General features: G+C 38.3%; 1 protein-coding gene across 1 annotated transcript in view; it reads right to left on the bottom strand.

Moving 5' to 3' along the window:
- The window catches only part of LOC136256328 (hemicentin-1-like), a 92,479-nt gene that overhangs the window by 40,366 nt on the left and 38,319 nt on the right, over window positions 1-13,794 (bottom strand). The window contains exon 5 of the mRNA XM_066049251.1: window positions 1,689-1,964. Within this exon, the coding sequence (XP_065905323.1) occupies window positions 1,689-1,964 (276 nt within the window). The remainder of the gene's footprint in view (window positions 1-1,688; window positions 1,965-13,794) is intronic.

Here is a 13,794-nt window from a genome sequence, read left to right as displayed (position 1 = left end):
GCAGTGGAAATATACAGCGAAGCAGTGAATATCTAACTAGCCTACTACACTCTACCTGCTACAAGTGGTGTAAACAGCAGCAAAGATACAATGCTACACTTTCTGTTTCTTCAGGAAATTTGCACAACCGTTTTGAAACACCATATTTCACCTTTGAACCTGAATTTTCTTACGCTGTTGCTTACTACTCTCCAGCGGCCCTACCTAGTCCAGCCTCCAATTAATGTAGGTGGCAACTAACCCAGCTGTAAACAATTTGCTGGTTACAAGAACAGCGAAATCTTCCACCTGTCGAGGCCATAAAGTTTATGTGCAGCGAAATGAGGATAGCCCATGACGTCACTATGTAAATAATACAGGCGTTTCCAATCCATGTGACATACATTATCTATGGTGCTACCAACAGCTGTCAGAGAAAAATCATTATAATTACGGCAAAATGCCTGTTGGAGCTTTGCAACACTTTCTTGGAGATCCTTACTTTTTGTGAGTTACGTATAATTCTGTCAACTTGATAATAGCTACATACAGTTTTTGATTGTGGGTTTCGAACCTTCTGTATTGTCTTGACCCTTGACCCACTGTAAGAGTTATTTTGTGGCCTTGACCATTGACTTAGAGTTTGACCACGGTCGCAGATCGACCTACAGCAAGAGCCTGAGTGACACCCCCTTGCGATACGGCAAGCTATGGCCGAGTTATGGCTTTTTCTGTATCGATATGTGAAGAAGACGAAGAGATAGTTTTTTTGTACTTGAAAGGCGCAGAGTAAAGTTCTGGGATGGAAGTTTGCAATGAAGGATAGCACCACTTAAACCAAAATTCAACGGTGAGTAACATGGTGTTTGCAGTATTTAGACAGCTTTGACGGTTCTTGCACAGTACTTTAGGAGTTTGTTTAAAAGGTTTGCATATACATATAATCCAGTTTTCTGGATTATACATTTTCAGTGCTTGCATTGTTAAAAACAGCGGCGAGTTTAAGGGTTAACTATGTTTGAATTTTCATTTATAAAGTAGAAATCTAGTGAAGTGAACAACCATGATAGCAGTGGCTCAGTGGTTAAGAAATTGGGTGTTCAGTATGGAGGCCCCTGGTTCAAGTGCTGGTAAGCTTTTCAACATTTTCATGGACTTTTTAACCTTGCAATGACTGTTCTGTCAGAGTATCTCAACCCTGTGATATGGTATTTGCCTTGTAACTCTATAGCTATAAAATTTTCTTTTAAACCACAAAAGGCTTGAGCTATCATGCTTAACTTATATGCATACCAATTTTGTGTGGTTTATAACTTTATATAGCTTCTTATCCTTGCTTAAAAATTAACAATGAAGTCAAAAACTCAGACATACACACTAATTCATCTAACAAACCTTGTTACTGATCACTTGGTGCAATAACAATACCATGAACAAAATGGAAAATTCAGGTTTTTAAAAAATACACTCGCCACTTCCTTTTACCTGTACTTCTCCCTTAACATCAAAGGTTTTTTTTTAATTAAAGATTTCGTGGTTTTATTTGTGTGCATTCTATTTAGATTTTTGAAAAAGACATGAATGATTCCTATTTGAACTACTCTATCATGGTTTATAATGAAACAGTCAAACTAAACATTTCACCCATCACAATCTATATTGCACTTATATGTAGTATACATGCACACAGAGATTAAATATTTAATTACCTTCCACTCTACTAATAGTAGCAGTAGACATCATTGTATTACCATCAGTTACTGTACAAGTGTAACTACCAGTATCACGAGCTCTCACATTTGCTACTGATAATACACTCTGATCAGTACCAGTCAAATCACCATCACAATCAGGAGAACAACTACTACTCCAACTATAACTCTCTAAACCAGTTGGATTACCAGATATCATACAATTTAAAGTGACTGACTGAGCTACAGGGAAACTGATCCCTCCTCCTGGACTACGAGTGATATACACTGGACCTGTAATGTACACACAATGGGCAGTACATCCCTAGTCAGTTTGAAAAGATTTTGGCGTCCCTGAACTTCTATGTGGTTGGGGAAGAGTGACATGAAAACTTGTTGCACATGTATATCAAACCAGACCACTTTAAAAGCTTACTACTGTGGAAGCACACTAAGGAAATTAAAGTTTTAATTAAAAAGCATTATACATGCACAGACTCAAGCTTAGCATCATTATGTAAAATAATCCCCAAAATTGGGAACATGCAACAATGCAAATACCAAATTTACCCCAGGTACCTTTTCTCCACCATAAACTTAAAACAAAAAGAGGTCTAGTTTTGCAGTGATGATTCAGTTTATGGGGGTATATCAAAATAAAGTATTCATATCAACACAACTTACGTGAAAAGAGTTATTTATATACATATGTACTATACCGAGAAGAGTATATTATTTTTGTATACAGGGCCAGAAGAAGGAAAATTGAGTTGGTCAGACCATTGTATGAGGTTGAAATTGTGGCTGCTAATATGCATGGTGTTGCCTGAGCAAGGAGCTGCTGCACAGTGTGTGAAGCACACTCTGCAAAGTGCAAAGTATGAGTTTTTGGCATGCTCTCAGGAAACTTTTGAAACATTGGTTACTCAGATATGAAATTTTAGTGACATTTCAATGCTAGCTAGTTATATAAAGATGCCAAAAATAACCTAGCCTATACCTTGTTGTTCTTCAGACGTTCTGTACAACATAGGTAGGTTATCATACAGGGGACATAGCATGAATCTTGCTACACTATATAGTTGTAGTATAGAAGTTCGAGAGGATCTGTATGAGGGTGAGCTGCAGGATGTTTGCAATTATAATGCTTGAAAATGGATGCTAAAAGCAAGTAAAACTAGGAGCCCAAAAAAACTAGGAGGTACAAAGTTCACAGGAGTCCATGTAGCATGGCCCTCTTATAGAATAGCCAATGATTAATTTATTATTTACGATTAACTTCACTACACAGCTACAATAAAAGCCAACATAGCTGCAATACAGAATACTATACTGGTTTGTCTGAAAGAGTATAGTCTGCGATGAAGTGAGAGGATCATCATGTCAATTACTGGGCAATAATGAGATTAACCACTATTCGAAAATGGCGCATTGTGGGGTGAGAGAATTACTCAGTATCTCGACCAGTAGTTGAAGAGGAGTGATTTTACTCAATATCCATGTCATGTATGGGTGTGCAGCTTCCTGTGGCAGAATGAGGTGCCTAGGTTGTCAATGTCAGCCTTTCGCTCAGTAAAATGAAGCCAAGAGTTACAAGCCAATGCTGATGATTATTTTATGAAGACTGTATTGTTTAAGTGTGCTGGTTTAGAATCAAAGAAGGCACCTTCTGTACACGTGATAATTCCCACAATGCAACTGTCAGCACACATGATATGCAGAGCTCACATTCATTACTCACTGTGCAAAACAATATGAACGCTATGCTGTAAAGTAATTGTAAGTACTGTATGTGCAGTTGTGTACTTTATAGTTTGGCTAGAAACTATAGGTAACAACTACTTATGCCTTGCAATTTCAACAACATCCGTAAATCACATGTAGATATGATTGCTCATAGATAGCAAATAATTATTATGCAGAAGTAATATAGTTTGAGCTGGTCCAGCTTCATAATTATTATTGCTCCAGCTCAGGCCTGACCAACCACACTACCTCCTCCAGCCCTGATAAACCCCTGCACTGTAGAAGGACATACTGTAAACTTTCCAAGTTCACAAGTTTCTCTTTGTATAATTAATTAAACATCATGTCATTAGAAAAATTGATTATACACGTGTCTGGCAACAAAACTAATTTGACCTCTCAGTATTCTCACTAGACTACAAGAGTGGCTTCACAAATGATTCCTCACTAGACCATCAGGCTGTTCTGAGCAAGGTTATGAGTTTTGTATCTGTGATACAGCACTAACACATTTTTATTTTCATTTTAATGAGTTCTCACATCACCACTACAAAACCTTGTCATTACACTATACTTTTACGATACATCCTTCTACAGGTTTAAATGGAAATAGGATACCCCTCTCAGTATTCACAATTATTATGAACTCTTGCTAATACTAATTCATCATCTCACATAGGTCACAGGTAATCCTCTGTACACTGATCACATTAGGTTGAGTACAACATGTATCAATAGTAGCAGAAAAAATTGTTGAAAAACCCAGACTGTTAGTTACATTATCACTACATGATAACATCTTGTCTGCAAAGCTATAAAAAAATGTATGCATTATACAAATCACAAAATTGTGATCAAATCTGCAAAAACCCGACACAATCGTGCATTTTTCAAATTCCTGTTTATTAAATATTTATAATCTACTTAGCCAAGTGTACCCTCTGGCAAAGTTTCAGCCTATATGCCAATAACTTTAGGAGTTACAGCCCTACAAAGTAGCAACAACAGAAAAATCAATTTGTACAACAAGTATAAGGAAAATAAACTACAGGTGCCTACAAAAATGGTTGTAACTTACCAATGAATCAAAGTACAGAGCTACAATTTTCACCATCGTGTTTGCCATGAACAGAGAAATCAATTGCTGGGTAGATTTTCCTTTACTCACCCTTCTTCATTGCATACAAAGGCAGAATTCATGAAGAAAAATCGATCGCATACAATTGCTTTGACGTGACATAAACAAATGCTCATAACTTCTGTATTCTTGGGTCTACTGTAAGATTTTCCAACTTCTCTTGAGCAGGCAAATAAGATGACATCCAGGGTTTTATTGTTAGTCCCTTCCTTCACTAAGAAAGAGGGTTCAAAAATTTTCCAATAATACGTAAGTATTTCACCCATTGTATTCAATGTTTTATACTGTAAATTTAGGCTTGTGCGATTGTGTCAGGTTTTCGCAGATCCGGTCACAGTTGTTCTCAGACTGATTTCTGCTAACTGCTCAATTAGTACAGTGGAGAATCAATTATCTAAACTAATGTTGGAGGAATGGTGCTCATATAATTGAAAAGTGCACAAAATCCATTTGTTTATTTACAGAGCATTGTACAATTATTGATAAACTACTCTAATAGAACAGCCATTTTCACATTCATGAATCAAATGAAGTTCGGATAATAGACTCATTGCTGTACAAGACATACAATCTAAGAAATGAAAATCAACACTGCATATGCACCTATCATTTGCAATCCCAAAAGTTCTAAAAAGGATAAAAGTCAAGACACAGTAGTAGAGTGGCTAAGTATTAAACCGTTCACTTTTTTATAAAGCACTAAACTTGGTAAAATATTTGTACACCATTTCATATCAGACTAGATGAATAAAAAATTGAATTTTTCAATGCAGAATAGGGATTGCTGAAGAAAGCTATGAAACAAGAAGGGATCAATGGGATAGTAATGTAAATCACAAATCCCTATTTTGATTTTCATAGATCAATTTTTAGTTTCATACTCCATCATTTTGAGATTAGTCAAATTAGGGATTTGTGGTTTACATTACCACCCCAGCGATCCCTTCTTGTTTTATGGCTTTATTCAGCGATCCCTATTATCCTCTCTTAAAAATTTCAATTTTTTATTCACCAGTTTACATATTTTCTATAATCCAGCAATGGATTCGTTCTATTGATAATGGCAATTGTTGTAGATAGAGCAATCAAGACACACGGTAGTGTGTCATGCAGCCCAAGAAGCCAGCGCGCAACACCCGTGAGTATATTGACAGGAAGAAAGAAAACACAATTTTCGCACCTCCGTAGCTCTGTGCTGCCTTGATGAAACAAGACGATTTTTGCTGTGGACACTCCCTCCAACTTCAGTACTCCACATTCCAAATTTGAGTGAAATCGCTTCAGGCGTTCCCGAGATATGCGATTTCAGAAATTGGCTTAGTTTCTTTGTTTTTTTGTTTTTTCTTATTTTTCTTCCTCTTTTCGTACACTTACAAAAACTGCTATAAAACGTGAACGCATTATCCGATTACCTTGAAATTTGGCACACAGAAGGGGGGTATAAAGGCACATCTCGGTACCAACTTTGGCTGGACTACGATAAACAGGCAAAGAGTCATGAGCGATTATTTACAAAAAATAACACCAATATGTTGTCACGCCTACAGGGTAAACCGCATATGAGAAGAAGCTGAAAATCGGTGGGTGAGTAGGTTAACTATTGAACCTCAAACCTTTTGTGGTTTGAAAGAAATCGAGCTAAAAACCAGGAAGATACAACGAAAAAACCAACAGTGTGTAACAATTATGCAACCAAGATTAGCTAATAAAAAACGACTACTTGCCACGCCTACCAGATAAACCGCTTGGGGTAATGCTTTTAAATTCGCTGTACAGATGGAGTAATCATCTTAGAAAGGCTCTTCAATGGTGTAGAAGAATCAGACTTAAAGCCACGGAGTTATAACACGAAATCCAACTTGGTGTAGCAAGTGCGAGATCGAGATACTCTAATAGAACAGTCATCCTAATAGAGCAGTCATCCTAATAGAGCAGTCACCCTGAACAGAATTCAAGAGATCAGTTAGAAACAAGTAACCTGTATAGAGATCAGCTACAATCAAATCACCCTGTAGAGAGTTCAGCTGCAAAAAATTCACCCTGAAGAGAGATCAGCTAGAAGAAGTTACCTTGTAGGGAGTTCAACTATGGAAAGAGATAGTTCAACTAGAAGAAATCACCTTGTAGAATTCAGCTACAAAGAAACCATCATGTAGAGAGTTCAGCTACAAACAAATCATCCTGTAGAGAGATCAGCTAGAAGAAGTTTCCTTGTAGAGAGTTCAGCTACAAACAAATCACCCTGTAGAAAGATCAGCTAGAAGAAATCACATTGTAGAGAGTTCAGCTACAAAGAAACAATCATATGAGAGTTCAGCTACAAACAAATTGCCCTGTAGAGAGATCAGCTACAAGAAGTTACCTTGTAGAGAGTTCAGATACAAAGAAACCATCATGTAGAGAGTTCAGCTACAAACAAATCACCCTGTAGAAAGATCAGCTATAGAAGAAATCACCTTGTAGAGAGTTCAGCTACAAAGAAACCATCATGTAGAGAGTTCAGCTACAAACAAATCGTTCTGTAGAGAGATCAGCTAGAAGAAGTTACCTTGTAGAGAGTTCAGCTACAAAGAAACCACCATGTAAGAGAGTTCAGCTACAAACAATCGTTCTGTAGAGAGATCAGCTAGAAGAAGTTACCTTGTAGAGAGTTCAGCTACAAAGAAACCATCATGTAGAGAGTTCAGCTGCAAACAAATCACCTGTAGAGAGATCAGCTACAAACAAATCTCCCTGTAGAGAGATCAGCTAGAAGAAGTCACCTTGTAGGGAGTTCAGTTACAAAGAAACCACCATGTAGAGAGTTCAGCTACAAACTAGTGACCTTGTAGAGACGTCAACTGGAAGAAGTTACCTTGTAGAGAGTTCAGCTACAAACAATTCACCCTGTTCAGAGATCAGTTAGAAGAAGTTTTCTTGTAGAGAGCTCAGTTACAAACAAATCACCCTGTAGAAAGATCAGCTAGAAGAAGTCACCTTGTAGATAGTTCAGTTACAAAGAAACCACCATGTAGAGAATTCAGCTACAAACTAGTGACCCTGTTCAGAGATCAGTTAGAAGAAGTTTTCTTGTAGAGAGTTCAGTTACAAACAAATCACCCTGTAGAAAGATCAGCTAGAAGAAGTCACCTTGTAGATAGTTCAGTTACAAAGAAACCACCATGTAGAGAATTCAGCTACAAACTAGTGACCCTGTAGATACATGAGCTAGAAGAAGTTACCTTGTAGAGAGTTCAGCTACAAAGAAACCATTCTGTAAAGAGCTCAGCTGCAAACAAATCACCTATACAGAATTCAGCTACAAACAAATCACCCTGTAGAGAGTTCAGCTAGAAGAAGTTACCTTGTAGATAGTTCAGCTACAAACAATTCACCCTGTACAGAGCTCAGTTAGAAGAGGTTTCCTTGTAGAGAGTTCAGCTACAAACAAATCACCCTGTAGAGAGATCAGCTAGAAGAAGTTACCTTGTAGATCATTCAGCTACAAACAATTCACCCTGTAGAGAGATCAGCTAGAAGAAGTTACCTTGTAGAGTGTTCAGTTACAAAGAAATCACCATGGAGAGTTCTGTAATAAATATATGTATTATATATCTAATCCAAAACAGCCAAGCTGTAAAAAAAGAGTGCGGCCCTGAGAAAGGCTATGGTGAAAAAAGATGTGAAATCCAAGGTGGCGGCCAAGAAATGGCTGTGATGGTAGGTTAATGGTAAAAATTTTAATGACGACAATTCAGGTGAATTTTGTGCCAAGACCAAGCGGCACCAAAATTCACCTGAATTGTTGTTATTAAAATTTTTAACATTAACCTACCATCACAACCATTTCTTGGCCGCCACCTTGGATTTCACATCTTTTTTCACCATAGCCTTTTTGGGGGCCGCACTCTTTTTTTTACAGCTTGGCTGTTTTGGATTAGATATTATTTACATTAGTGTCTTTTATAACTGTCAAGTTCAGTGCAAGCTTTGTTGTTGTCAGATACACTTAACTGCATTCTTAGAGTATTTATGTGAGTGTTCTTGGCTGTGCAAAAGACAGTATATTATATTGCACATTCCTAATATTGAACAGCTATTGTCAAAATACATGTGTAATTAGTTATAGTCTCAGGACTCTTAGTCATGAAAACACAGAAGATGCTACTGAGCTAACTACTTGTTACCAGACATGAAACTCTGATATGCAATCAAGACACACAGTAGTGTGTCGTGCGGCCCAAGAAGCCGGCGCGCAACACCCGTGAGTATATCGACAGGAAGAAAGAAAACGCAATTTTCGCACCTCCGTAGCTCTGTGCTGCCTTGATGAAACAAGACGATTTTTGCTGTGGACACTCCCTCCAACTTCAGTACTCCACATTCCAAATTTGAGAGAAATCGCTTCAAGTGTTCCCAAGATATGCAACTTCAAAAATTGGCTTAGTTTCTTCGTTTTTTTTCCTTCTTATTTTTCTTCCTCTTTTCGCACACATACAAAAACTGCTATAAACGCGAACGCCTTATCCGATTGCCTTGAAATTTGGCACACAGAAGGGGAGTATAAAGGCGCATCTCGGTACCAACTTTGGCTGGAATACGATAAACAGGCAAAGAATTATGAACGATTATTTACGAAAAATAACACCAATATGTTGTCACGCCTACAGGGTAAACAGTGCATGGGAAGAAGCTGAAAATCGGTGGATGAATAGGTTAACTATTAAACCTCAAACCTTTTGTGGTTTGAAAGAAATCGAGCTAAAAACCAGGAAGATACAACGAAAAAACCAACAGTGTGTAACAATTATGCAACCGAGATTAGTTAATAAAAAAACGACTACTTGCCACGCCTACCAGATAAACCGCTTGGGGTAATGCCTTAAAATTCGCTGTACAGATGGAGTAATCATCTTAGAAAGGCTCTTCAATGGTGTAGAAGAATCAGACTTAAAGCCACGGAGTTATAACACGAAATCCAACTTGGTGTAGCAAGTGCGAGATCGAGATACTCTAATAGAGCAGTCATCCTAATAGAGCAGTCATCCTAATAGAGCAGTCACCCTGAACAGAATTCAAGAGATCAGTTAGAAACAAGTAACCTGTATAGAGATCAGCTACAAACAAATCACCCTGTAGAGAGTTCAGCTACAAACAATTCACCCTGTAGAGAGATCAGCTAGAAGAAGTTACCTTGTAGGGAGTTCAACTATGGAAAGAGATAGTTCAGCTAGAAGAAATCACCTTGTAGAGTTCAGCTACAAAGAAACCATCATGTAGAGAGTTCAGCTACAAACAAATCACCCTGTAGAGAGATCAGCTAGAAGAAGTTACCTTGTAGAGAGTTCAGCTACAAAGAAACCATCATGTAGAGAATTTAGCCGCAAACAAATCACCTGTAGAGATAGAAACAAATCTCCCTGTAGAGAGATCAGCTACAAGAAGATTCCCTGTAGAGAGTTCAGCTACAAACAAATCACCCTGTAGAAAGATCAGCTAGAAGAAATCACCTTGTAGAGAGTTCAGCTTCAAAGAAACAATCATGTGAGAGTTCAGCTACAAACAAATTGCCCTGTAGAGAGATCAGCTAGAAGAAGTTACCTTGTAGAGAGTTCAGCTACAAAGAAACCACCATGTAAGAGAGTTCAGCTGCAAACAAATCACCTGTAAAGAGTTCAGCTAGAAAGAAGTCACCCTGTAGAGAGATGAGCTAGAAACAAGTCACCCTGTAGAGAGTTCAGCTAGAAGAATTACATTGTAGAGAGTTCAGCTACAAAGAAACTACCATGTAGAGGAGTTCAGCTGCAAACAAATCCCCCTGTAGAGAATTCAGCTACAAACAAATCACCCTGTAGAAAGATCAGCTAGAAGAAGTTACCTTGTAGATAGTTCAGCTATAAACAAGTCATCCGGTAGAGAGATCAGCTAGATGGATCACCTTGTAGAGAGTTCAGCTACAAAGAAATCACCCTGCTTCATCTTTTCTTCTTCCTGTGGTAAACAAAAAATGATAGGTTAAAAAGCCCTAAAGCTGGCCATAGGCCGGCTTTGGGGTATACAAATACAAAAAGAAGTGAAATCTAATCCAAAACAGCCAAGCTGTAAAAAAAGAGTGCGGCCCTCAGAAAGGCTATGGTGAAAAAAGATGTGAAATCCAAGGTGGCGGCCAAGAAATGGCTGTGATGATAGGTTAATGGTAAAAATTTTAATAATGACAATTCAGGTGAATTTTGTGCCAAGACCAAGCGGTACCAAATTCACCTGAATTGTTGTTATTAAAATTTTTACCATTTCCTGGCCGCCACCTTGGATTTCACATCTTTTTTCACCATAGCCTTTCTGAGGGCCACACTCTTTTTTTACAGCTTGGCTGTTTTAGATTAGATTATAAGTTACACACTAAGTAATTGTGCTTTTAGAGATTTTTGCAATTGCGTTTGTCACCTTTGCAATTGACTTTGTCCCATTTGAAGCTTGTCACTTTTGTAGTAGAATTTGTCCCGTTTGCAATTGAAGTAGTCAGTTTTGCAATTGAATTCATCACTTTTGCATTGGAATTTGTTGCGTTTGCGCAAGAAATTGTGATAATTACATTGACTGCAATAAACCAGCCGCTCATCACAAGGTGAATCAATTTTGCCATGGAGAGTACCACTTGAGACCCTACAGGGTAACTGAAACTGGTTGTATGCAAAACCATTTAGTTTGATCGCAAGTGACTACACCCATTGTCAATGCATGGTGGAGCACAATTGCAAATGCCATTGAAGAAGCTGTAGCAGAAGAATTATTGGCTAATACAAAAAGAATAGTTAACATCTCAGGCAAGCCAGAGAACACTGTCACTTTAGCTTACAGACCAATTTTGGGGGAAAATTGAGCAAGCCCAGGACTTTGCTGGGGCATGCAAAATCTCTAAACCAAAGAGTTTAGGCTGTCGCTGTGATCTCTGCCTTTGATCAGTTGCACTTGAGAGATGGCTATGCCTGTCAGCATTACAGCTATTCTTCAAGCAGTATTACTGCACCAAATTTTTCCCTAATTAAGATTTCTTATAGCTGGTGGGTAAATACACACAATGCCTATATGAAGTAACCATGTATAGAGTGAAGCAGGATCAAGACAAAGGCTGAAACGAATGGTGGTTTACTGTATTTGAATATTTGCTTAGCTCTAATGAAATTAGTTGAATAATTGGTGTAAGGTTTCATTGCAATTAAGGTGGCCACTACCAAGAAGCCTACAAATAACCACAAACAGCTTTGTGGCTTCATATGAATAACTTTACTAAGAAAGAGATGACATAATTCCCTTTCTGAAAGGATTATCACAGCGATACTGTGATAGAAAGTGACTGTAACAAGTAGAAGTACCTGGAGTAAGCCACAAAATCATAGGAAGTCTTGTGCTTATGGTGATTCACCGTGGAATTAGTACATCTTCACCAATTGGTGACTGCCTAATTCTATTATGCCATAGTCCTTTCCTTTTTGCTACTTTCATTAGCATCACCTTCCACTTCGTTAATTACTGACAGCTAATCACGTGTCACTATATAAATGATCACGTGCGAATAATCGTTTGTTAATTTTATTATTCGGCTACAAAGCAAACAAATATTAATCCAAATATTCAGCTAATCGTTTGACCCTTAACAAGATGGTTCAATGCTGGCCTTAATTGCAGTAATGACAATATGGCAGCAATAACGATATGGAAGCAATAACAATATGTTGTGATCTTTGTGTGGGTGAGATCAACGGAAAAGTGTACTTTAAATCTCATAAAGTATACTTTAGGGCAAGCAGTGCTTTATTGCCCAAAGAGTGCTTTATTACACAACTAAAGCACTCTTTACGGTGCAATAAAGCATCCTTTGTGGGAAATAAAGTACAATTGTCCACATGCTCTAGTGCAGGCTAATAGCCCACAACATTCACGCCAGTATGATCAATCACACAAGCTGGTGAAGGCTGATAGCCTGTGCCGCACCGAGTGGTCAATCGATCACCCCAGCCAGCACGAGTGCTACAACTGGATTGTTTTTATAGACATACCTAAATGCTTTGATGACAGGTGGGAGAAGCTAACATTCCTGTTAAGTTTGTTAACGTAAATGGACAAGTCTTGGAGCTTTCACAGAAATGCTTCACCATGTGTCACAGTAGAATTTATTGTGGTTTGTAACCAAAACCTGCCAAAATATGCGATGAACATCTACCACGCCAAGCTATGGTGAACGTATGTGTGAGTTACTTTGTTAAACCAGTTTGTGTGCATTCAGGCTGCTAATAATGTGTGCAACATGTTTAATTATGAGTCTTAGTGTATGGCGACTAGAAAGTTCCATAAATCATGTAAACTATTGCTTTTCTCATGCTGTATGAGAAAATAAAGCACTAGGCCTCAATTCTAATAAAACACTCGACTTTACCTCGTGTTTTATTAGCATCTCAGCCATGCACCTTGTGCTTTATTTTTCATATAGCACTCTCGGCAATGCTTTAACAAATATGCAGCAATAATGATATGGCAGCAATAACAATATGGTAGTAATAACAATATAATTAGAACATGACAGCAAAAGCAACATGACCGCAGTGACAACATAGCAACGCATACATCATATATGTTGACCTTGTACTCCCCACAAATTGGCACAAATTGGTTGTGTGTGATCAGAAGGTGATCGGGGATCAGGAGGTTTATGAGATGGTTTGCTCTCACGAAAAGGCACAATTTTTGTTCATCTGCAATCTGGACAAGGCCAATGATGTTGCTCATTGCTACTGGTGATATGAGCACTCATCCAGAAGTCCTGATCCCAGCAGAGGAAATAGTTGGGCAGCTACTAGGGTACAGAATTTTGCATCATATTGAAGCCAGCGTTAAGTGACAACAACTTGTTTGCAGTATAGATACAGTGGTAAGATAAGATTTCCAGCACTCGGCTTGGGTTATGTTTAGCTATTACAGAGAGGTACAGGTTTCAGGCCTCCATCCACCTTGCAAAGGAAGATATTCGCTTGATGGGCCATTGTAAGGGTGGGGAGGGACTGGTGGCATGGTAATATTGAGTGATTGATGGGCTGGTAGAGTAAGAGTTGCATACGTTGCTGGGAAGGAAGCGCCAGCAATCGTTATCGGCTGCAGTGGGGCATGGGCAATAGTTGTTGGTAGCTGTTGAGTGGCATGAACAATCATCAACTAACTGGATATGGACAATTTCCATCAGTAGTTGTAAGGGGGTGTGGATGATCA

Source organism: Dysidea avara, chromosome 5 (assembly GCF_963678975.1).
Source record: "Dysidea avara chromosome 5, odDysAvar1.4, whole genome shotgun sequence".
Taxonomy (NCBI): Eukaryota; Metazoa; Porifera; class Demospongiae; order Dictyoceratida; family Dysideidae; genus Dysidea; species Dysidea avara.
This window is presented reverse-complemented; position numbering and strand designations above follow the sequence as displayed.